At 38.7% G+C, this 23,964-nt stretch overlaps 1 protein-coding gene across 1 annotated transcript in view; it reads right to left on the minus strand.

The window, feature by feature from the left end:
• LOC117950913 (inactive N-acetylated-alpha-linked acidic dipeptidase-like protein 2) overlaps positions 1-23,964 on the minus strand; it is a 498,171-nt gene that overhangs the window by 22,344 nt on the left and 451,863 nt on the right. The window contains exon 14 of the mRNA XM_034882332.1: positions 15,595-15,688. Within this exon, the coding sequence (XP_034738223.1) occupies positions 15,595-15,688 (94 nt within the window). The remainder of the gene's footprint in view (positions 1-15,594; positions 15,689-23,964) is intronic.

A 23,964-nucleotide genomic window follows, 5' to 3' on the forward strand; every position in this document is an offset into this window, starting at 1 on the left:
ATTGTACAGGGAAACATGTGCATATGACAATAAAACTTTGAAAGAGAAAATAGGTGTGAAAGATTAGGGCCTGTAAATGTGTTGGGGATTGGTGGATAAATGGCTTTCTTCCTATAGCTGTTATAACTGTTCCTGAGATCACAGTAGTAAGTGACAAGAGCTCCAGGATTATATCTAGTTTTTAGTTGAATCAAACAGAGACTATGAACATATGAACATGTGACACACTGGTCTTAATCAGCAGACCTCGGTATGTGTGTGTTTCTGTGTGTGTCACAGTGGGTTGGGAAACGGAGCGTGACTCATCCGAGAGGAGAGGGAAAGACAGCGGAGACAAAAATAGATAAAGAGATCTGTTCCCTCCTACAAATTTAAATGGCTGTGGCTGCTCGCAGCCAGCTGGGACTCATGAAATATTGTTTGATTGTTGTAATCCATCACATCTTTTGACACACAGGGACGTGTGTGAGTGTGTTTGTATGTGCCTCCTGTGATAACAGTGGCAGTGAGGAGACAGCGAAAAAAAGTGCTTCAGGATGATGCTTTTATTCAATGGGTCTATTTTATTTTTTATTCTATTTTTCTATATTAGTCTTGCGTTGCCAGACCTTCCTTCACAGCGCTGGGAAGGAAGGTCTGGCTAGTCAACGCAGCGTTCCGGGATGGGAGAAAAACGTGCTCTGGTTTATTGGCATTCCCAGAGATGGGAAGCAAGGAAGTACAAATTCTTCGTTACCTATACTTAAGTAGATTTTTCTGATATTTTTACTTTACTATTTATTTTTGTGGCAACTTTTTACTTTTACTCCTTACATTTTAACACAATTATCTGTACTTTCTACTCCAAAAGTGTCTCGTTACTTTAGTTTTGTACAAAAGGTTGATTATCCGGTGTGACTGTCAGTGCATGTGTGAGAAAAGCGCGGACACACGCCTCACACGTGAGCGGGCGTGCACGCCACACAGAAAAAAAAGTGAAAGAAAAGGAAAAGAGACTAGCTGCCCGTCAAAGGATAATCAGCTGAGATTGTGTGTGTGTGAGTCCTTGAGAACCGTAAGTCGTATAACTGATGTTGTCAGTTCTATTAAGCCTGTTGATGTGTTGCTCTATAGTTCTGGCACATTTAAAGTAAGTTAGCTAGGGATTTAATTGTTTGTGTTCTTCACCTGTTACCTAGGTTACACCTGGCTGTTGATTCGATATAATAGTGATTGTTGAACGCCCTTGCACACGTTTGTATTTTAGTTGCATTATTTACATGCTTCAGTTAGGCTACCCTGCATTAAGATAATCTAATTATGAGTGGGTGTATTGGTATTATTTGTAAGCGTATCTTTAATTCCTAAGCATTGTGTATGGTAGCCTTTACAATGTCATTTATTTCTTTGCAGAACCACACACAAACACACAGCCCGCGCAGAACTTCCCATTCCCATGTGTGTACTGATGCTTGATCGTAATAAAGCACCAACAGAGAGAAGTGGTCTCCGTCCCTATTTTAACAGACAAACCTGGGGTGAAGTTGGAAACCAGAATCGGCTTTAAATCCAGTCCCAATCTAGTCCTCACTAACAAGTTTACAATCATTTCACTGGAGTTACCGTGATTAATGGTTGCGTCATCAATACTGAATTCAATGTAATTGGATGAGAATGTACAGTACATAGAATTCTCACAGAATCCCAGTTGAATTCATATCGAGCTACGCAGTCAGAATCTTAGTAACCTGGAGTCCCAGTCTCTGTCACAATAAATATCTGATATTTTAGGCCTATTGGCAGACTTGTAAAGAATAAAGAGCCATTTTCTCCGTGCCCACTGAAGTTTCTCAGGTTGCACTCTAGTAACATTTGTGTGGTCCTGGTAGCTTTGCATAAAAATGGTTGTCATTCCCAAGGCTACTTTTACTTTCATACTTTAAGTAAAATTTCAAGCTTGTACTTTGTTACTTTTATTTGAATAAATAATTTAAATCAGTTCTTCTACTGTTATCAGAGTATTTTTTTAACACAAGTATCTGTACTTTTACTTGAGTACGGGTAGTGAGTACTTTTTCCATCTCTGGGCATTTCTTTGAACTAATCACAATCGTCTTGGGGGGTGCTAAGGGCCTGATGGGGCCACGGTGACGCTGCAAAATAGCCTTGGGAAGTAACTTGTGTACGTTCAAAGGTTGTTTTAGTTGTGCAACTGAAAACTCTGATTGGACCAATAGTCTTGCTAGCTGTCTGGATTTACCCTACAGAGATCAGAGGAGCAGTTAACCATAGTCCTTTGGAGTTTAGAACCCCAACACAAAGAAAGCTAAAGGTAATGGACATCCAGCCGGAAAGAGTGATATCCGGCTGAATTTCAGACAAAATGACCAAACGGAAGTGTGTGTAACGTTTGATATAGACTAGGTTGCCATAACTTAACAGTAATTACTCATACATGACTTCTGTGCCATATTTTGAATAAAAGTTAAAATAATATATAGTATTATAACAATTATAACACAACATATATAATATCTCACCATTAACAAGTTATTGTTTGCATTTGTCCTTACTTGAGCTTAATATTATGTTTATGTATGTATGTATGTATGTATCTGTTGCAATTCTTTGCAAAAGACATTCGCAGCACAAATGCACATCTCTGTGGTCTGTGGATGAGACTGGGAGCCAGATACATGCAACTGTACATTCATGACTAAAAGTCTGTTTGCGCATAAACACAGTAAATTTGCATACATATTCTTTTTTTGTCACTTTTACATACACCTGCATAAAGCTGTGCATACAAAGTGGTTGTGTTTTGTAAATCAAAGTTACTGTGACTCGCGTACACAAGCCTCATTTCTGCTCCCACAGCTAGTCATAGATGGATGTAGGAACACCTTTAATCCCGTTTCTGCATATGAATACCAAGAACAAGTGCAATTCACATATTAGCACCGGAGAGACCTTCAAACAGCACCAGAGCTGTCATCCCTACACACTACACACCAATGTGCTATTTAAAGCACATGCCTTTTCAATTATTCATTAGTCATAAGATATACAGTATTGATGCTGCATCTTAATCATCATCAAATGTTGGGAGGGTATTCAGTGAAGTAAGTTTCATGTACACCACAAAGTACTTAAAAATGGGGGGTCACACTGGGGAATGATGAACGCAAGGAGAATAAAAATAAAGAATAAACACGAGCAGTTTTTTAAACTATTATTTGCCATTCTGCTTCAAGTAACTCTAATGAGCACAAAGAGATAAAATATCAAAACTGAAACCATATAAAACAACTATTTGACATATTTGGGCCAGGAGCTAGACCTATTGTGCAGAGGCACCATAGCTCTGTTCAGTGATTAGCGCTGCCCAAGACAATTGTGATTGGTTTAAAGAAATGCCAATAAACCAGAGCAGGTTTTTCTCCCACCCAAGTGCTGTTGAGGAAGGTCTGACAAAGCGAGACTGCTAAAAGAATAAAGTCGAATACATAGAATGCTACAATAATCGACGTAGCAGCAGTGAAGGCACAATTGTGGACTGCCGTTTTGAAGCCTAAAGTTTGGTAAATTGGCCATTGCCATCATGGTCTGACGTGATGAGGTATGAAGAGAGGACGGAACTCTGGAGGATGACGCGGCCAAGCCAGTGTTGTACATGGTTGCTGTGCTGCTGTGCTAAGCTAAACGCCAATGAGCAGTAGAGCAGTAAAACTAAAAATCAGCAGACATTCCTTTAAGCTACCAGCTAATGCCAGCGGTACCTAGCTAGGTTGGTTGGCAGCACGGTGAACAAGACATGTTTCGGCAACCAAAATGTTTTAATTAGATGACGTGAAAACACACAATTAGAGATTCAAAATTTAAGATAAAAAACATGGAAAACACCCAAACACGATGTCACGGCTGTTTTAATGTACACATGGCCATGGATACGCATTACTATGCCTCGGTCCTGATTGACAGGTTGTCGTGTAGCACCACCGCTAACGCTTTATTGTCTTTTTTAAAATAAACGGGACCATGATTGTCTCAATGTATCATGCTGTACTGAAGAAGACTTTGAGAATAGCGGTTTAAACCATTAACTTGTTCTGAAAATGTTTAGTGAGGTAATAAATCAGGGCACGAATAAGGTAATTTTTCCCATAAACTTCTATAGAAAATGACTTCTTTTTGGAACCAGTGTAGTTGCCCCCAGCAGGAACTTCGAAATATGCCGGTTTAAGGCACTTTGTCCATTATTTTCACAGTCTGGATGCATATTATATTCTGTCTCTCACCTTGTATATCCAATTCTACTTTGCTTTATCTCTTAAACTCCCTTTTGTTTCTCTTGTCAGAGCTATAGTGAGGTGTCTGCATGTTATTCTTTTGTAAGTAACAGTTTACAGAAATAGGCCTGGATCTGTCTTTGTAGCTCTCTTTGTCCTGTAGTTCTTGTTTTACTGTAGCTGATTTTGGGGTATTAGGTATATGACCGGGGAAAACAAACACACTGCTTTTTTATTTCACGCAGCAGATGCTTTGACATTATAAATGAAGATCTTCTTGGGCGCAAAGGCGACCATAACAGAGATTCTGCTCCTCAAGGCATTCTGCCTGTGATGCTTGAGTGGTAGATGCACTCTATTACTGTTTTTTGTACAATAAAGTGGAGTTTAATGATTTGTTTTTTTGGATTTCCCGTGTACCCAGAGTACTAAATACTTTAAAGGTTCATATGGGTGGCTGTTATGTCCTTAGCCATCACTAATTGGATAGGCATAATTTAGCCGCCTTATTATTCAACACTACTTCACTGATTACAGGCAGGGACATGAGTTTTTAACTGCTTTATATTCATACAAGTACTGTCATTTTAAAAATGCCTATTGAAGTCAAGGTCAGACCATGTTTTTGAGAAACCCGCCTCTTCTACTCATCATATGGCTAGATACATTCCTTGCTCATGCAGACACATTAGGGAATTCATAACTAAGGACTTGATGTTAATGAACTCCCATCCAGTTATCCTTCTAAAATTGTAAACATGTACTATGTTATCAATAAGTTATAGCACATATACTGTATGTTTACAAAATACACTACTTAGTACAAAATACACTAGTTAGTACAAACAAGGCATAGCTTCCTAAGTTACCATGTACCCAATGCATGTTGGGGTAAAGCATGTTCTAAATAGGACGTGTTTGTGTTCCCTGTGCTCACGCCCTTAATTTAGTTAAGAAAACGCAAACCCATATACATGTTATATGCATGAATGCATATTCCAAATGCCTCCATGCAAAACAACCATGCTGCTAGTTAACGCAAAGAAAAGCCTCTGCTTTTCAAGTCTACCTTAGTGAAATACTCACACGCCATTTTTACTTTAGAGCAGAGATCTTCAACAGGGGTCCGGGACCCCTAGGGGGTCCTCAGAGTAACTGCAGGGGGGCCACCAAATTATTGTTTATTATAAGTTTCCAAGAAAATTTATATGTATTGACATGAATCCAACATATATGATTAGTAGAGAAAAAAAAACATTTGTCATAAGCACACTGGCTTATAGGTAAGGTAGTCACTAAGATAGCCATCCACAGATATTAACATTAAAACATGATTTAGAAAATCATGTCAACAATTCTTATTATAATAGCTTAGTATTCTATGCCAAAATGTATTTATAAAGACTTTAGGCCATCCTATATGTTAGAGTAGACCCAGTTTAATATGCAACTTAATTTTTACACAGTGTAATACATTATTTTGCGATGGGGGTCCCTGCTCCGTCTCTTTTTCAGTTAAGGGGTTCTTGGCATAAAAAACGTTGAAGACCCCTGCTTTAGAGAGTTATTGGTCAGTGTTAATTCCTACTTTCCACACTGGCTGTGAAGTGATACCCTCTGAACATATACACTGTAAATGATGAGGGACAAAACCCACAGTTCTTATTCCATACTGAATTCTAAATCTCTGCTGAAGCTATTAGTCAATTTTGAGAAAGAGTTTTGAGAAAGAACATTTATTTATTTATGATACATTAATATCATATTCATTCAAAAGGAAAAAAGGAAAAAGAAAAATGTCCTTAAAGGTTGCATTTTTCCTCATCTTTTAATTAAGGCATTGAGATCAATTTCAAAGATTTGATTATTTATTCCTCCCTTTAGTGAACTTTAGCACGGGGGTATCACTTATGGTAAGCACTGTATACCTCATTAAAAATGTACATCATACAATAGGATTTTAGTGACATCCAGGTGAAAGAAATAATTAATGCACATAGGCACTCACATTTACTTTGATTTCCTTAGTGTATTGTAGTAATACCCAGCACTGACAATAGCCTGTTCTACTTTTCTTTGGTACTGCTGTTGAGGACCAAAGGAAAGCCTACAGTAAATTAATTTAGAGATTTATGTCAGATCAGACTAGACCAAAGGCAGTTTTATATGAAAAGAGAAAAGAAGTGAGAATAGTGATTTAAAAAGTTGAACAAACGTTTTTTGGGGGTTTCAATTAGCTCTGGTTGTTTGATCCGAGTCCCCTCCATGACTGCCAGTCATGAATACTGCAGTGCTTCACACCAGCTGTGAAGAATCCATTAAATATCACTGGTCCTTTGCCGCAGGGTCTGCTAAACCACCCACAGACCACACACACACACACACACACACACACATACACACCCCCACCGACGTATGCACGCAAGCAAGCAAGCAAGCATTTTTACTAATACTCCCACACAGCCATTTCACATCCCCCAAAGAATTCTCACTTTTTGAACAGACCCCAAAAAAAACTTACTTCACTACCCACTCATGTGAAGCCTACACATGTAGACATGTGTGGTCACTTACTTAGCCATATCCACACACAGCTGACTGTACTGGCACACTCATGTTGACACCCACTACCATTCTATTCAAACAACTTCTACAAATACAGGAAGGAGGCATGGACTTTAACTTTTATCAGTAAATGTATGAATGTTTGAAAGCCTGTATGTTTATCTAGTCATGCTTTGCCAGAGGGTCTGGTGTGGACTAGTCAGACCAGCATTTTGGGTTTGAAGAAAAAGAGTGTTCACCTACCAAATTAGAAGGTTGGTGATTCCATCCCTGGCCCTGCAGTCTACATGTTGAAATCTCCTGGACATGGGAGGAAACTGAGGACTATGACTGAACCCCGAAATGCTCCAGATACTGCGCCATTGGAGTGTAAATGTTTGTGAATGTTCATCTTATGCACAGGTGTATGAATGTGCATGGATAGTGATTGGTTCCTGTACTATGTTAAAGCTCTTTGATTAGTCATCAAGACTAGAAAAACGCTATATAATTACAGTATATTTACATTTACACACATGGTCAAGAGCCAAAGTCTTGCTCCCTCTCCTAGCCTCTCCCTGGCTGTAAAGCACTTTGGGTCAGCTTATGCTGTTTTACATGTGCCGAATAAAAAAACCTGACTTGACTTATCCAGCCTCTGTTCTATTAGCTTCTGAAATGTGGTTATTCTGTCCTTATTCTCACCTGTTCATCTTGTAGTGTAAAATGTGAGCACCCTGTCATTTAATTACAGAAAAAAACAACCATGTTCTTAGCTTTCAGTTATTACAGCTGCCATGAGGCTTTCATGAGATATGGACGTTTAAGACTCTAACTACTACAATACCCATGAGCCTCAGTCACCCGTGGCTATGGAAAAGATGTCGTTCAGAGGGTCAAATCCAAGCGTCAAAGTCAAAACGCTTTGTCATTCCAGTTGGAAACAAAACACTTAGTTGCTGAAAACTGCTTGTATCAGACTTGGCTTTAAGTGGCCTTGTGGACTGCTATGCTTCAGCATAGATGACACAGTATAGATAATTTCCTTTGGGATAAATAAAGTATCTCTATCTATCTAGGTTCTTTGGGCACTTGGAGAAAGCTGTAAACAAAACATTGATGGATTATAACCTCATAAAGTTGGGGATCCTAGCAAAAAACAAAACTGTGAGCTGAAAGCAAATGTTCTGTAGAGCAGAGGGAAAATGCACAGTCTAAGGGTGTGAGTTGTGAAAAAAAGCATGGGGGGGGGGGGGGGATTTGGTCATGAACAACAAAACAAAACATGCAGGAGTGAATCCCACTTCTAATACAATGGATAGTATTTTGGCGAGAGGAGTTCATTGGCGAAAACGTTTGTTCCTCGGGAGTGTTTCAACCACAATCTTTTTCCTAAACTCAATCTGGTGCCTAAACTTAACGCTCATTGCCGCATGACGATCACTTTGTAGACATAAACTCCACTACCACAGCCCCTGAAAGGACTGTCATCTGGTGGTCGACATATTGGCGGCTAAACAACTGCCGCTGGTAGCCGGCGTCCCGGAGCTCTGTAGAGGCTAAATACAACCAGCAGTCTATGCCACTATAGACTGTACTATATAAAACTATATGCAAAGGGAATTTAAAAACATAATAAATAAATAAAAATACCAATATCATGATGATGGTGTTGTTACAACTGATACATGAATAATATGTTTATATGGATTTGTTTGTTATTTGTAATTTCCATTCGGAAATGAGTTTTGCAGTCTGTAGTGTTACAGCACTTTACTTAGTTTAAATACTTCTATTTTAGGGTTATGATGGTCTGTTGGTAAAGTAGCATTGATTATTTTGAGGATGGGGTACATTTTCTTCCCACTCGGGATGCAAATAACTTAACAGAGGAAGGGATATGTAACGGGGAAATCCTACATTTAGGTGTTAGTCAAAGAAAAACTTTGAAATGGTAAGTTATAGTTGTATAGTTGGCTTTTTGAATTAGGGGCTCATAAGTTTTTTCTCTAAATCTTTGGCACTTTTGTCTTGGTTAAAATAAAAAGGTGTTCAAATCTTACTATCTACATGCCAGTTTTTGCCCTGCAACCACTGACATTAAGCAACCCACACACAGGAATTATTTATCATGCCTCACTATCTGTTACCACACACACGCTCACACATCAAAAAGTATTTATTTCACTGTCCTATTACTCCTCCTCTTTTTTCTGTCCATCTGGTGCCTCTCTGTATTTTTAACCAGCGGAGATAAAAGCTCTCTCCCACCTGTCTTCTGGTTGAACAAAAGCGGCATGGTACAAAGCACTGAGGGTATCTACACGTTTCACAAAGTCAGATTTATAACTTTAAGACGTTTATAATGCCACCTGGAATTAAATTTAATAACAATTTAATAACCACAATAAAGAGCCCAAAATCTGGCACACGCAGCCTCTTTTTGATTACACACAGCTGATGAGAATAGTAAAACTAAATGTAAGCATAAGGAAAATGACATTTGGAGATGAAGTGTAGGAACATGATGTCTAATTGTGTATTATAAAGCAGCTGCAACTAAAATAAAGTCTGTTCCCTATAGCCACTTCATTTCATAACCCAAGGCAAAAGATCTATGCAGCAGAACTTTGGTTACTTTCACACCTTTTGGTAAAACTACACAATTCAAACCATTTATTTAATCTTATTTGCCTTTATTTTTTGACTCTGTGGACTATATATCACTCAATATAAAGGATAACGGCCTATTTTTATGACCCATTCCAATCATGAGAGACTTTGTTGAAAGTTGCAAAAAATAAATAAATGTATTCATCACATCAAACAATATTGAAATGTAAAGAGTCTTTGGCGATTAGACTCCATCGCTACGTAAACACTTTTGTAAGGGGTAGAGAAGCGAAGAGTAGGCATATCCCCAGGTGGAGTCTAGACACTTGGGGTGGGGAAAGAGCCTGAAGACTAGACTGAAGTGCAGAAGCGGTCTTCCACACCAGAGGGGGTGCAGTGATGACGATGACCAGAGGTGAATGGGGTGGAGGAGGATTGCACAATTTGCCCAAAATGACAACTGAAGGCAGCAGAGAGAGGAACAGATTCAAAGCAGGGATGCTATGATGTGATTGGCTCTTGGAATTCATGGTCAATTCTGGTTGGTTTAACTGAAAAGTGAACGCCCCCGAATCCGTTGACTAGTTTAGGAAAGAGAGATTGAGATTAGTTGTCTTCCAGAAAGATTTGACACTGCTCCTCATTAGTTCAAAAAACTACAAAAAGTTAAGCACTGTTATCTGTAAGCATTCCACTTTCTGTTATTGTTGCTGTATTCACTACATTGACAGTAGCCGGATAACAACGTGGCTGGCCGGTAAAACATAGGACGTTCAAGCCAGAGAGTGGGGTTTGCCTTTCACCCATGAAATGTGGGCTCCTCTTTTTTCCTATTCTTAACTGGTTGTTTTAGTTCATAATCTTAACTTTCAAGGCAGAAAAATGCTCATATTGTGGGGACCAAACTTAACCGTAATGTTTGCCGAATCGATCGGCAGCTGGCGGTGTTCTGTACCCAGCTGTGACGGAGGTCTGTAGCCATCGTCACAAACCTCTGTAGCGGCTTAAATAGCTAGCAACTGCCGCTCGGTGTCATAAAGCTCATAGCCAGCCGGCGTCACTAATTTTGAAGGATATCATACAATTTGGTGTGCATACATGTTCGTACAATATCATACAGCCCTGTTATTGAGAACAATTTGAAAGAAAGCATGACCCTTTTCATTAAAAGGTGTGTTAACATGGGACACTGACAAAGTGTAAGTGCTTTTACACAATGTTTTTTGAATGAAAAGAACAATAGATGACAGTCCCAAAGAAAGGAGAGGGATAGATTATAAATCTTACAGCTAGCACCTTGAGCTACCAAACGGCGAGATACCTGAAGTTTATCAACCCAAAAAATGTAAGTTTGAGATTTACGTTTTTGGCATCCGCAAAATAATATAGTGCAGATGCAATGTACTTACGAGTATTTAATTGACTAAAGAAAAAAGGTATGATTCTAATAATGAAACTTGTGGTGGGTGTAATTTTTGCAAAGGTTTTATCACCGTATGTGTGTCAGCTGAGTGACAGACTAGCACTATATAATACTCTTTAAAAGACTGCAATTACTAATGATTAATTAGCTACGTTGTCAGGACTAGCATCTAACTGCCAGTTAAGTGCCTGAGGTTCACCGATCAAACACATAAACTTGAGATTAAGACTTCATCTGGCATTAACATTTGGTCATAAAGTGGACTTTTTCAATAGTTAATAAACCAAATGTATATGTTCTCATAGAGCCAATGTCATGGATGTAGACCTTCGGTTAGTTTTTTTTGGTTTTTATCCTGTTTTAATTTTAATTTTTATGTTATTTCCCCGTGTTTCCTCCCTAGTCTTGTGTTGTTGCTCTACTTGAGTGTCTGCCTGTTCTGTTTCAGATGTACCCCTCATGTAATTGTGAACATCTTCATAGGTTACTGTAATTTAATCACAATTTGTTTTTCCAAAACTGTTTCAGATTATGGCTACCTTTCTTTCATAATAAATACGTGATGTCGGTAGTTGTCATTAGTTAATCCCTGCCAGTAATCCAGATAGTTATGAGCCATATACAAACGGAAACATTAAGTAGATTTTTATTATTTTATACCATATTGTTAATTAAGGGTATCATTCTTTTATCATTTGTTTGATAAAGCCTTTTGGCTTTGACTTGTAGCACAGTTTTTCATCTCACCGCTAACGGGCAGAGTTGCCAAGAAGAATCTTTTATACCAATAAAGTGAAGTTTGAATTGAATAGATAGAGGGGCAGACATAGGGGTGCAGTGAGGGACAAAGTGATGAAACAGAGGCTACTAGCATGTGTCATCTCTCCCGGGTCATAATCTGTCAATTACTCTCAGACGGGGACGCATTAGCACTCAATCTAGGTGACTCTAGTACTAGTACTAATCTAGTACTGGTGATGGAGCGTCTTCATCTTTTTCAATCTCTGATCTTGTTTTGTAAATGATTGATAGGCACTGCTGTAAAGATTTTTTTTTTTAACCCAAGCATGAAAAACTCATTCTGTGCAGTGGGCATTTTCTTAGTGTAAATCCACAACTAGTGGCACAGAGCAAGTCAAATACTGTATTGATTATTCATCATAAGAGATTGAGAAATTTCACTCTGATATGGTATAACAAAAGTAATGTAACTTTTAGTTTATTCTGCGAGGGAAGACAGCATGCATGCCAAATGTATTAAAGCTATTGTTGTGCATCCTCTTTCACAGGTCATCTTAATATTCAAGGACAGAGTTTTTGCACACTCTGAGACTGTGACTGAATAAGCTGCTTTTTTGTTCAAAAGGCCTGAGAGGTTGTACAGCATGTTAACTCCTGAATATTTGGCAATGTAAATTTATCCAGCATTCATTTCAGACCTTGACTAAAGTGCTTCCTTCTTACTATTGAAGTTGCACACTGATAAATATGTTAATCGTAGCTCATACACAGAGGACCAATTTCTTATTTTTAACATGTGCGTGAATTGACAATCTATGTATGTCTAACTTAAAGTTTAACTACAGTTTTTTCAACCTGGATTCAACCCTATTTTCCTATTTTTTTGTTCCTGAGTGACTGATGGGAACAACAATCTTTGACATTGGTCCAGTATTAGGCATTTTTGCAGCACTCGGCAAGCTACAATGCAAGTTAATAGAGCAATTGTCCAGCTCGTATTTACATTCACAAAACTGCTCTTTTGCCACTGACAGGCTCAGATTAATATTCTAAGTCTCTGACAACATCGTGGAGAAGATTTCTAAGGAGGTCATTTTTTTTAACATAAAAACATCCCCAAAATTGCATTTGCTAAAGCCACCAGATTCCACGTACTGCAAACAAACAGTACTTTTAGCATCGTAAATTACACTTCATTCAAAGTCGACAGAAACAAAATAAAACTACAAAAAGCTGTTTGGGTTGTCTTTCCACTTTTCCAACCATCACAACTCTAGTTTGGGTTGAAATAAACACAGTTCATGTACTTTGGCTCTATACACGCTAAAAGCATTGTTTTTTTAAATGGAGTATGGTATGTTTAACCCGACATCAGAGCTGTTAAAGAAAACAGAAAGGTCTTGAAACTTTAAAATTGATTTGATAAGTCATTCTAATCTATGGTACATCATCACTAATGTCTGATATTTATGATAGATGTGGTGGTGTCAGCCCATTTGAACACCACAAAAATGAGCACGTGTGTTTGCGATGTGGTACAGAAATGTAAAGCAGGCCGTGTGAAACAGTCTAGACTTTTGACTTGTATTTACTACACTGGAAGTTAAGCGACTAAACTGGAAATGGCCAGGCAACACAACTTAAATAGAGGATAGTTATTTACTGTTAGATCCTGGAGATGAGCCAGAATATTTAAATGGTTAATACAGCCATCTGTGTAGCCTATACCTGTGTAAAATTACAATATGGACACCTGCAAAGTAATGTGCTGAATCAAAGTACATGAAGTAATTTTATACATAACATGTTGAAATGAAGATTTTTGTAAAGATTTTCTGTGTGTAAACTAGCATTTATATAATACTCTATAAAAGATTTCAACTTCCACTAACTAAATTAAATAGAAGGTCTTTGAAAGGTTTGATGTTACAGAAGAAAGAGAGAAGATGAACACTCAATTGGAAATAAATCATTCTTCTGGGAGAGAGTCTGGGGAAAAGACTTTGTGTGTGTAGTGTGTGTGTGTGTTGGGTATGTGTGTGTGCATGTAATAAAAGTGTTTTTTGCCTGCCAGCAAGGTACGTGCACACTTGTGGGATCCCTTGTTTGTGTGCATAGCATGTCATTTTGCTTTTCGTGTGTGCGTGTTCATGTTTGTTGCAGATGGTATTAGGGATTGATGCTCAAGCTGGCTGGCTCGACAGTGGGCATGAGTTATGTCTCTGCACACACGCACACACACACACGGTGCATACTGCAGTGTTCTGTAAAGAATCCAAGACTCATTTTGTTGCACAGTGCCGAATCAAATATCACTTTCAAAAAACAAATTATTGACAAGCTTTCTGTGCAGTGAGGGATTTTTAGCAACAATATGGGTGCGTTCACTTTTTGTTTTACCTCCATATAAAGAGGAAACTACAGTTTTTTGAGGATTTTCTCAATACTTTTAACAATTTTCCTAAACACTTAACACACCGACAACACACAACTAGCAAAACAGTTAGTTTCATGTTCAAAATCACACATTGTAAACTAAACTCCAACACTAATTTTCAAAATACAATTATCCCCTGACACAATACAATAAGTCTATAAAAACACTGCAAACCTGTCCCAAAATCAAATCATTCTTCCAAAACATTAACACATGTTCTCTGCCAACAGGAACATTTAGTCAGTCATAGCTGAATATCAGGTGGAATTAATGAGCTGCAATATTGTATATGTGTCAGGTCTGCTTCTTATACAATGGATAATAGTATATTGCATTGACCATAGATTATGCTTTGCACTGCAGTTTCTCTTGAAGCCTCTTTATATTTTTGTTTTGTTGGGTTTAGTAAATGCCGCATTTACTTTCTTTTGCAGCAGAAATTCAATACAAAAATGAATGAGCCATCTCAGAGTAGCTTTATAGAATGTGTCACTGCCTGATGTTAGTCAAGTGCAGATTTGAGTCGCCCCCAAGTAGCCTGTATGAGCTAATTAGATGTGTGTGAATACATTTATCCAGTCTCCTACACACGTTGTCCTACGACAGGGGTGGGCAATTCATTTCCCCAAGGGGCCACATGAGAAACAGAGACTGTTGTGGAGGGCCGGACCAATAGACTCAACTCAATTCGGCTCAATTTAAATTTGATATCAGATGTTATGTTCTCAAACGTCTCTTTTTTTTCTCTGGGCAGAGTTCACCAAACACTCTTTAATAAGCTCCCGTTCTGAAAATGGCTTACTGTGTTTGGTGATTTGGGGGATATCACAAAGCTGGTCTTGACGCTTGGTATAAAAGCCTTGTTGCGTTTGCAGTTTAAGTAGCAAAGCACACTGCTCTACCTTTGACTTCAGTAAATAAATACTTACAAGTCCATGTTTGGTTAAGAACTCAAAACTCTGTATTGACCTTTCTTTCTTTCCCATGAGCTGACATTTTTAAGGGATAACGGCACATTCACGTCTCCCGTATGTTCTCCACTGTCTCTGACTATCCTGCCATTACATTTTGTTTTCATACATCACAGTGGTACAAATCTGATCTGACTTCATTCAAAATTCTCATCCAACATTTGACTTACAAATGAAATATAACACTGTGGCTTTCTGTTTAAAATGTATGGTTGTGTGCAATTTTTAAATCATAACACTATTGTTCAATCAACTTTTAAGTCTGCACACTTGCCCCACTGCCCCATCATAAAACCCTATTCATCATAGTGTGTTATGCAAACCTAGGCTCAGATTATAGCCTCTTTAAATCAATTGAACTGCAAATTGTTAACTAGTCCACTAGTTTTGTTCATTACCCTTGGAGATTTTAAAGGATTATCAGCAGATGTGTTTGATGATTTATGTAACTTGTAATTACTTTTAATAGCTCTTTGTCAATTTGTTGTTTGGTTGTTGTTATGCTGTTCAAGAGTAGGTAAGACAACCTTAATAAATAAATAACATTGCACATTATCATCAGCGTCATCACTAATATTTGAATATCTTCAGCCATACCTTTGAGTTTGTTTTGGACATCCAGGGCAATGTCCAGAGGGTAGAATGGCAGCACAGGATCATTGACCAGGCGGAGAATGGCTTCTGCTGTCATCTGTAGAAAACAGCCACAAGATTTGAATTAAGTTGAGTTTTTCATTTTTTCTCCGCTGCTGCTTTCATGTATCACGTCATTCCATGGGCACAGAACAGAAAGTGTAATTAAGTTGTCTGTGTGATACGTTTTATGAGGAAGTGCGGAGGAAATGTGCAGGTAAACAGTACGTAGTGCTTTATGAGTTTCAACAATTTTTTCAGCAATCCATGTTCTAAGATAAGTAACACCTATAGATGATTTAATTACATTTAATTATAAGACCTGCATGCATATAAATTAACTTGTCACCACAACAGCATCATCATATCCCTATAAGCACTGCATATCCGGCCTCCAAAGCTAAAAGGAAAGTGTTGAGTATAAAAGTTAATTTCTGACCTCAGATAAAATAACCTTGACTGAAGCATCTTTTCCTTAAACTGTCAGTAATGATAACTGAGCAAACTCTAAATGAGAAGAGAGAGAGAGAGAGAGAGAGAGACAATGGTTGAAAGCTCAGGGAAAAGGTAGGTTAGTGGGCCAGGTGCAGTATGTATAAAACTTAAGAAATGGTATTAATAGGTACGTTTAAAGACTTTGATGCACCAACATTTTAGTTTGAGCCGCTTGATAATGATGACTTCAATTTTGTCGGACTAAAAGTCAACAATATGGAACTTTTTGATTTATTTAGACTTTTACCCCTTTACTGAAAACTTTACTTTACTTGATTTTTGTGCTTTTTAGACGGCAATCTTTCTTATGCTTTTAAATCAGCTATGACTTTTTCTTTTTTTGACATGTATTGAACGTATGCAAAGCAATTAAAAGACTATTCTGTCATTAGCTTTTGCACAATTGAATGTTTTTCTCCCTTTTCTCACTCTGCAACCCTCTGTTTTTACCATAGACCAGTGAAAATCAATTGATTGTCAGTATTAATATTTTTTTGATTCATGTTTTTTCAACTCTTCCCTTTGCAAGTTTGTTGTTTTTACGCTTGTAGGGACTTTGGGCATTGTTGTGTTGACATCAAAGTTGTACAAACAGGCAAAATTTGAACTGCTACTCAGTTTGTTTTCTCCTTGAGTGGTATCTTCTCCTTCAAGGAAGCACCCCATGTTCAGCAGCAACAAGGATTGACAGCAATTTTCTAAATAAATGTGAACCACAGCAACAATAATAATACAACATGGCCATTTATATGCATACACTTCTGTTTCCAACACCTCTCAGTTTGAGCTATTATATTCTGATTGGTATTTAGGAAGAAGCAGCAATTCAGTCAGTCAATTCCTGCTGTGTCTCCCGTTGGATAGGACCGGACTATGAAATACACACCACTGTGTTCCAGATTTAGATTTGAAAATCCTTGTCCATTTAACATTTTTCTTTTTATACTGATTCAACAGCTGACATGTTAGGGGGAAAATAAATAACTGGGACACATTCGGCTGCTGTGTGAGCAGACACTTATGGATTTTCCTTGCTTGTGCTGGCACCCCATACTGAGATGCATTGTCCAAATCACAGAGTGTCTGTCTGGCTCGGCTCTCACAGTGAAGGGTCTGTCATCCTGATGCAAACAGTGCCACTGATGTGGCCACTCTCTTAGCAGGTAGAGGACTTGGCAAAGCTTCAGCTTTGCATTTTTATCTGAGTTATAACATCACTGCAGCTTGTTGTTCTGACCAACCACTCTGCTGGGATTATTGATGTATTGATCCCCCTTTTTCACACTTAGACTGTATCAATCTCACAGGAAATAAACCCCATCGCTGTACTGCAAGAAAATTGTATTTCTCAGTGCCACACTATAATTGGAATAACCTTTATCAGCCAAGGACATAACATGCATGATTTACCCTGAGCTCCATTCATTTCCACAGTACAAAGATTCAGCGTGAATGTAGAGTTTCTTCTTCTGCAATTCTATTGCTATTGGTTGTACTGTTTTTCTTTAATCAAATTGTCATTGTTTGTTTTATCATTTTTTGCCTTTATTGGACAGATAGGAAACAAGGCGACAAAGAGGGTGCTACACCATGCTATAAAGTGTTACAACATGCTATAAAGTGACAGCATTGCACTCCATTAGTGTCCCTTGGTACCACTGACTAAAGCTATACTGTAATATTAATCAATAAATAGTGAATTAATAAAATTACTTCAGTTCCAACAGCCAGAATGAGAATGGGTAAAGATTTAGTGGGACGGTTATTTTCTGCCTAATTAACTTGCTATAGTTGAGCAACTAGAGAAAAAAGAAAAAAAGGTTTTAACAGGGAAGTGCTGGTCCTGTTGCTAACCAACAACAGCGTCAGACGTCAGTAAACCGCTGCCATGGGGAATGCTAAGTCAGAAATGCCCAATGTCAAAAGCTTGAAGCTTAGTAGCAGTTTCCTGTTTTATCCTCCTCCTACCATTATTTCTTACACAAAAAATATCTTATGCTTCATTTTGTTCATATTATTTAATATCTTGTGTGCATCATGTAAAGAACAAGGAATTCCTCGTGTCTAAAATGTGCTAAACTTGCCTACAGTAGGGCCTTTTGCTCCATAACCAAAGAGAAGTAAAGGTCAGTTTTGCAATGCGTCTGTTTGTGTGTGTGTGTGTGTGTGTGATGGCAAGCGTGTGTGTCTGTGTGTGGCTGTACGGACTTTGATGCGTGTGCGTGTGTGTTCCAGCTGACCTGATTCATCCCTGGTCAGCGAACCTCATGTTTGTCTCTAGTTGAGCAAACTCTTGGATAATAACCTCAGCACCCAGTTCATCCACTCAGTGGGACACATCACGCACATGTACACACACACACACACATTTGAGGCCCTCCGTTTAAAAGTGTTGGACGTCAGCCCGACCAAGGCAGGACTGAGAGTGAAAGGCAGTCTGCCACCAACCTCACTACAGGGTCAGGTGAGGGAAACAGACACCGCAATCACTCAGGCATCTCGCGTTCACAGATGCAGCTTGCAAACATAAATATATCATTTCCGGATGAATTTGTAATATCTCGGTGTAATTTCTGCAAATAATTAAAGCCATGGTGGAGATGGCAGAGGGCCTCTGCCTTACACCAACAGCCCTCACCCCTATTATGTCAGTCAGTCACAAGGTGTATGGTAGTACTGACTAGTCTGTATAATATAGAGAAGCAAAGGGACAAGTAATTCTGGTTTGGTGCTTAGCAAGTCCAACAGTGCCAATATGTAGCAATGCATATTCCTGGCTTCCTTGGTTGAGGACAAATCTATGATCCACATCCATATTTGGATTGTACTCTTTAATTTTATAAAGGTGCTCTAATCAATATTTTGAAATGAAATGGCTTAATGCAATATGAATCTAACAAAGACAAGTAAAAAGCTAAAAGAGAGTAGTACAACATTTGCTAGATGGCAAGATCAAGACTGAATGCTGCTGTTGCTCCATGTCTGCTGGACGTGTAATTACACGTTTTCATAAATATATCATACACTTTGATTAGACTGTCAAATGCTTTTATAATGGTGTAATAATTCCCTTTACCTCAAGTAAGGTTGAACCATTTGGACTTAGGGTTGTTATAAATGTTATAAGTTAGATGACTGTGTGTGTTACTAGTGCTGAGGTGATTTATGGAGTTTTAGATAAATAGCTTTTGGCTAATTGTTGCTAAAGTAACAGCTGTAACTGCAGCTAACTGTGATTAGCTGCCATTACAGGAGTTGGCTGTACGTTCAGCTGTACAGCTGTCCTATTTGCTGATTGAGCCCTTTGGTGCCAGGAGCCAAACCTGGAAAGGAAACATCTCAGTATTGTATTCCCTGTCTTCAAAATAGCCTCCTCTGTCAGTCTTGGAGGCTGTATTCGATTGTGGTCCATTGACTTTGGCTGAGCTCACTGGGAGGACCCAGTCATGGCAGAATCAGTTAAACTGATAGCATGGTGGGTGGGTAACGCACATGCTGCACACTTACTGCTGTATATGTCAAGTAATATCTGCACAAGTCCCTCCGTGGCAAAGAAGTAAAACTGCATAATCTAAGACTAACACCCACTCTGATTCCAGTTCAAATTCTTCCTTTCGCTTCCGGGTTTAATCAATTCTTGATTTCTTCTTCTTCTTCTTCTTCTTTAAAGGGTCACACATGCTTATTTCACTGAAAAAAGGAACATTTTATTTTGATTCAATGGTGATTTACAGTTTTTACTGGGCTCTTAAACGTGATAAAAAGCCACACTTTAGAGCGCCGCTTACTGTGCTCCATGGGTGCGATACAACAAGTGCCTGGATGTATGGTGGCCACTACGGATCCAAAACTTCCTTGTGTTAAATCTTGGAACGGAAAAATTGGATTGGACCACATTTTCCAAACGATTCCAATAAAAAACAGTTCCGTTGGAATTGTAATTTTTAAAATCATTCCAAGTTGGAACAGATTGTCAATGCACAATGCTGATACCGAAATTGTTTCTTTCCAGTTTCGGCTCCTTGCCATTGGACATCAGGTTCCGCGGCTTTTTTGGTGTTCACTTGTTTGAAAGCTACCTGAAGTTATGCCCAGAAAGGGAAATGGGTGTGAGATGTGCACCCATCAATTAACCTCGGGATCAGCTTTTTTTCCTTGTTGATTGCCTCAAAGTGAGCATAACTCACTTGCTAGAGGCACATCAGCACTTGAGAAGTAGGGTGTGGGCTTGTAATCTGTCACAGAATGCAAGGAATTGTATACATCCTGACACTGTAGTTCCACTTTCTTCTCGTAGTTCCTTATTTCCTCCACAGGCACCATTCACAACAATAAACTCACATTTATACAACAAGGCTACCATACAAGCTGCACATCATTAAAACAATGTCAGCAATTTGTAAATTTAGGGTTCTATATCTTGCCCAAGGACACTTCAACATGAAGACTGCAGGGGCCAAGGTTTAAACCACCGACTTTCCGATTGGTAGACAACCACTCTACCTCATGAGACTCAGCCTCCATAAAACATCAACATACATGTAGAGTAACAAAAAAACACTAGTAACCTCTTAAATTGTCTTCCTAATGGTTTATAACTTAAAATCTGGCACCTTGATCAGAATTCAAAATACGGTTCTGTGATAGTAAACTGTTTGGCCACGAGGATGGACCAGATGGGGATTAAAGACCAAAACTGGAAAGATATAATATGTTTGGACCTCTGTGCCTATGTAATAGCTGACATCTTACTTAATCTACCTAAGCAGCTGTCCCTATATTACACTGCTTTGCTAGTACATTGAAAATGGCCTACAGTGTACAGATCTGTTCTGCACCTTTCCACGCTGTTGTCACTTCCACTGAAATCAATCTGGCAGGGGAAAGATTAGAGCATTGATTTGAGGCTGGTGAGTAATACTACTGCAGAAAGCATACATCAAAAGCCTGTAATGTGGTGGGACAGAAAAGGCCGTTGATTTCTTATTTATGGCCTTATTTCTGGATTGTCTCTTTCCAAGGCAGAGGAGTCCGAAAGGAGAGAAAGAGAGAGAGGCAGTGAGAGGGGAGGGGGAGAGTTGGCGAGAGATATTGATGGAGGAAGAAAGGCAGAAAAGAGGCTGTGACATAAGAGAAAGGAAAAGACAATCCAAACTAAAGAAAGATGACAGTTGGAGTGGAAGGTAGAACAAATTAACCTGAGCATTGTTTCTAATGTTTCCTCTTTTCTTCGCCTCCTCTCCTGTCATGACCTTCCCTCCCCTCATCCTCTTTCCTGAACTGACCTTTCAGTACCATCTGTCTGGGTGACAACTCAGGGATTATCATCATTCAGTTGTTCTGTATCTCTCTGAATAGAGATAGAGGAAGGAAAGGAGTGGAATCTTTTGCATATAATCATCTGGTAAAGGGTGAAATGTCATAGCCAAGCTTATTGACCAACTCTGTGTAAAACATCAAGACCCACCGTGACCCCACACCCCAAGCTCTGGAAAAACTCTGTTGTACACAATAGGTTGTCCAATATTATGCAATTGCGTAAAGAAATTACTTTTACAGGGAGAAAAGCAGCATTTCATTGGTATATTATGTCTCTTTAGTGTGTCAAGTTTGATTGATTTTTATCATCTTTTTAAATGTTACTCACTATACAACAATGAAGAATAAATGAATTACTTAGTAGATACAGAATGTGTGTACTAAGTTTTAGTGTAAGCTCAAGTCAGAAGACAAATATTGTTATAAATCTGGGCCTTCAGTATCAAAGGAACCACCTTCGAATAACCTCACTATGCCACTGGGGCATTATCGTGTGGAATAAAGGGATTTAACATAAGGCTCAACACCTAGAGAGCTTTAATACACTATTGCAGAGATATGAATACACAGTGACTGAAGCCATTACTTTCACGCAGTGTGACATGATGCTGCCTTACACCAGCAGGAACAATCTAGGGCAAGCAGTAATAGCTAGTAAAATCATTTCACTACAATGCAGAAAAATCCATTAATCCCACCAAAGACCAAGTACATCCCTCTTTCTTTTAAAAACTTTACATCTAAAACTCTAAATGAACTTGAACTAACCTTACTGCTACAACTACGTGATGCTAGCTTGTTGACTGACTAACTGGTCCGAAGAAGGCTGACATACGTAGGCCGCTGGGCCAGTTAAAATGCTCCGGTCTGCTCGGAATTTGATTAGCTAAAGAATATGACTACTGACAACATTGTCCCTTTTTGCCTAAACAACAGAGAGATTCACTTGGAATTCTAAAATCTTCAATTTATGAGATACACTAATGGCACCGCAACCGAGGCAGAGACTAGCAATGCAATTACGTTAGTAGATTTGTGGGAACGGACTTTGTGAAATACATATGAAATTAATAAAAATTATTCCGAGAATTTCTTTTCCAGCAGAGAAGGCCTTGCTAGCCCTGATGGCCCACCTTGGTTCCAAGCAGGCCACAGCAGATATTCATCTCTCAATAGCTGTCCAAGGGATTCACTGGGTTATGTACCACTGGCAGCCGCTGATCAAACCAGCTTAATGACTTGTGTGTAATTTGTGTACATGTACGTGTGTGTCTTGTCCACATAATCACCACCAGTGTTGAGGTGTGTCCCACTAAAGGGGATTCAAATTTACAGACTCTTAGACCTTTAAAGGGGCTGTACTTGACATTCATTTAAAAAAAAGGTCTGGGAATTAGTTTGCACGGCAGCTTATTTCTTGCAATATCAAGAGATCCCACAGATTGACCATCGGATCACCTATGACAGAAATCTATCTTGTCAGGCTCCAACCTAATGCATTTGTGAAGTTCTAGCTTACTGCACCAACCAACGTCCTGTGAGGAGCTACTGGCAGCTATGGCCGTGGTTTTTATGTGTGACAGCCGCAACTGTCTGTTTATAACAACAATGGCGGCCGTGATAGACAGTTAGTTTATCCAGTCACCTGCCAGGTATTTTTGAAAGTGCCTGCCCTTTTTCAAACGCTTTTCAATGACACCTTCTCAGATGGTTCTGCTGAAAAACCGTCCGGCATGTCAGGTTATTGTGGGATTGCCTCTTCACAGCCTTCATGAACCAACAACTATAGGAGTCCCCAACTCCTAAAATACAGACGCTTTGTTAAGGTCCTAGGTGTCTGACACCGACACACAGAATCCTCACATGCACAAACATGCACGTGTGAAGAAACTGAGTGAATGTGAAAAATTCTTTGTTCGGGATGCCATTACTCCACTATCTGTACATAGCAAATATTTGTTTACTGCTATATTAATGAAATGTTACATATGTTGGACTGGAACATGTTGGTACATATACATTTTTAATCTGTCGACATTATAAAAAAAACTTCCACTCAGTTGACCTATGCCCAAATGATCTTTGTGTTTCAATATGTGGTGTTGGTGCCACTTTGGACTTTATACCCATCTATGAATAGTTTATTTTTCTCATCCTTTTCAACTGCATTTGTTTATTTTGCTATTTATTACATTCTGTCTCAAAGCCCAATTCAGCTAAACATAAGGAAAACCTTAATTTATAGTCAGCGAGGTAATTGTGTTTAATTTAAGTGTGGATGCTGTGATTACATACTATATGGTCAGGCTAGCTCAAGATTAGATCAACTGCTGTATGTGTGAAGACCCTGTGATAACTTGATACTTTTTATTCAATTACATTTCAAAAAGCAAAATTCTAAATCATTCAACATGATGAAATGAAAGCAAACAGCCATTTCATTCACTGAAACTAAAATAAGGTGTACACTTGTTTTTTGTTTTTACTTCTGTCATGGAAAATAGTATAAAGCAACATTTA

The sequence above is a fragment of the Etheostoma cragini genome, chromosome 9 (genome assembly GCF_013103735.1).
Source record: "Etheostoma cragini isolate CJK2018 chromosome 9, CSU_Ecrag_1.0, whole genome shotgun sequence".
Lineage (NCBI taxonomy): Eukaryota > Metazoa > Chordata > Actinopteri > Perciformes > Percidae > Etheostoma > Etheostoma cragini.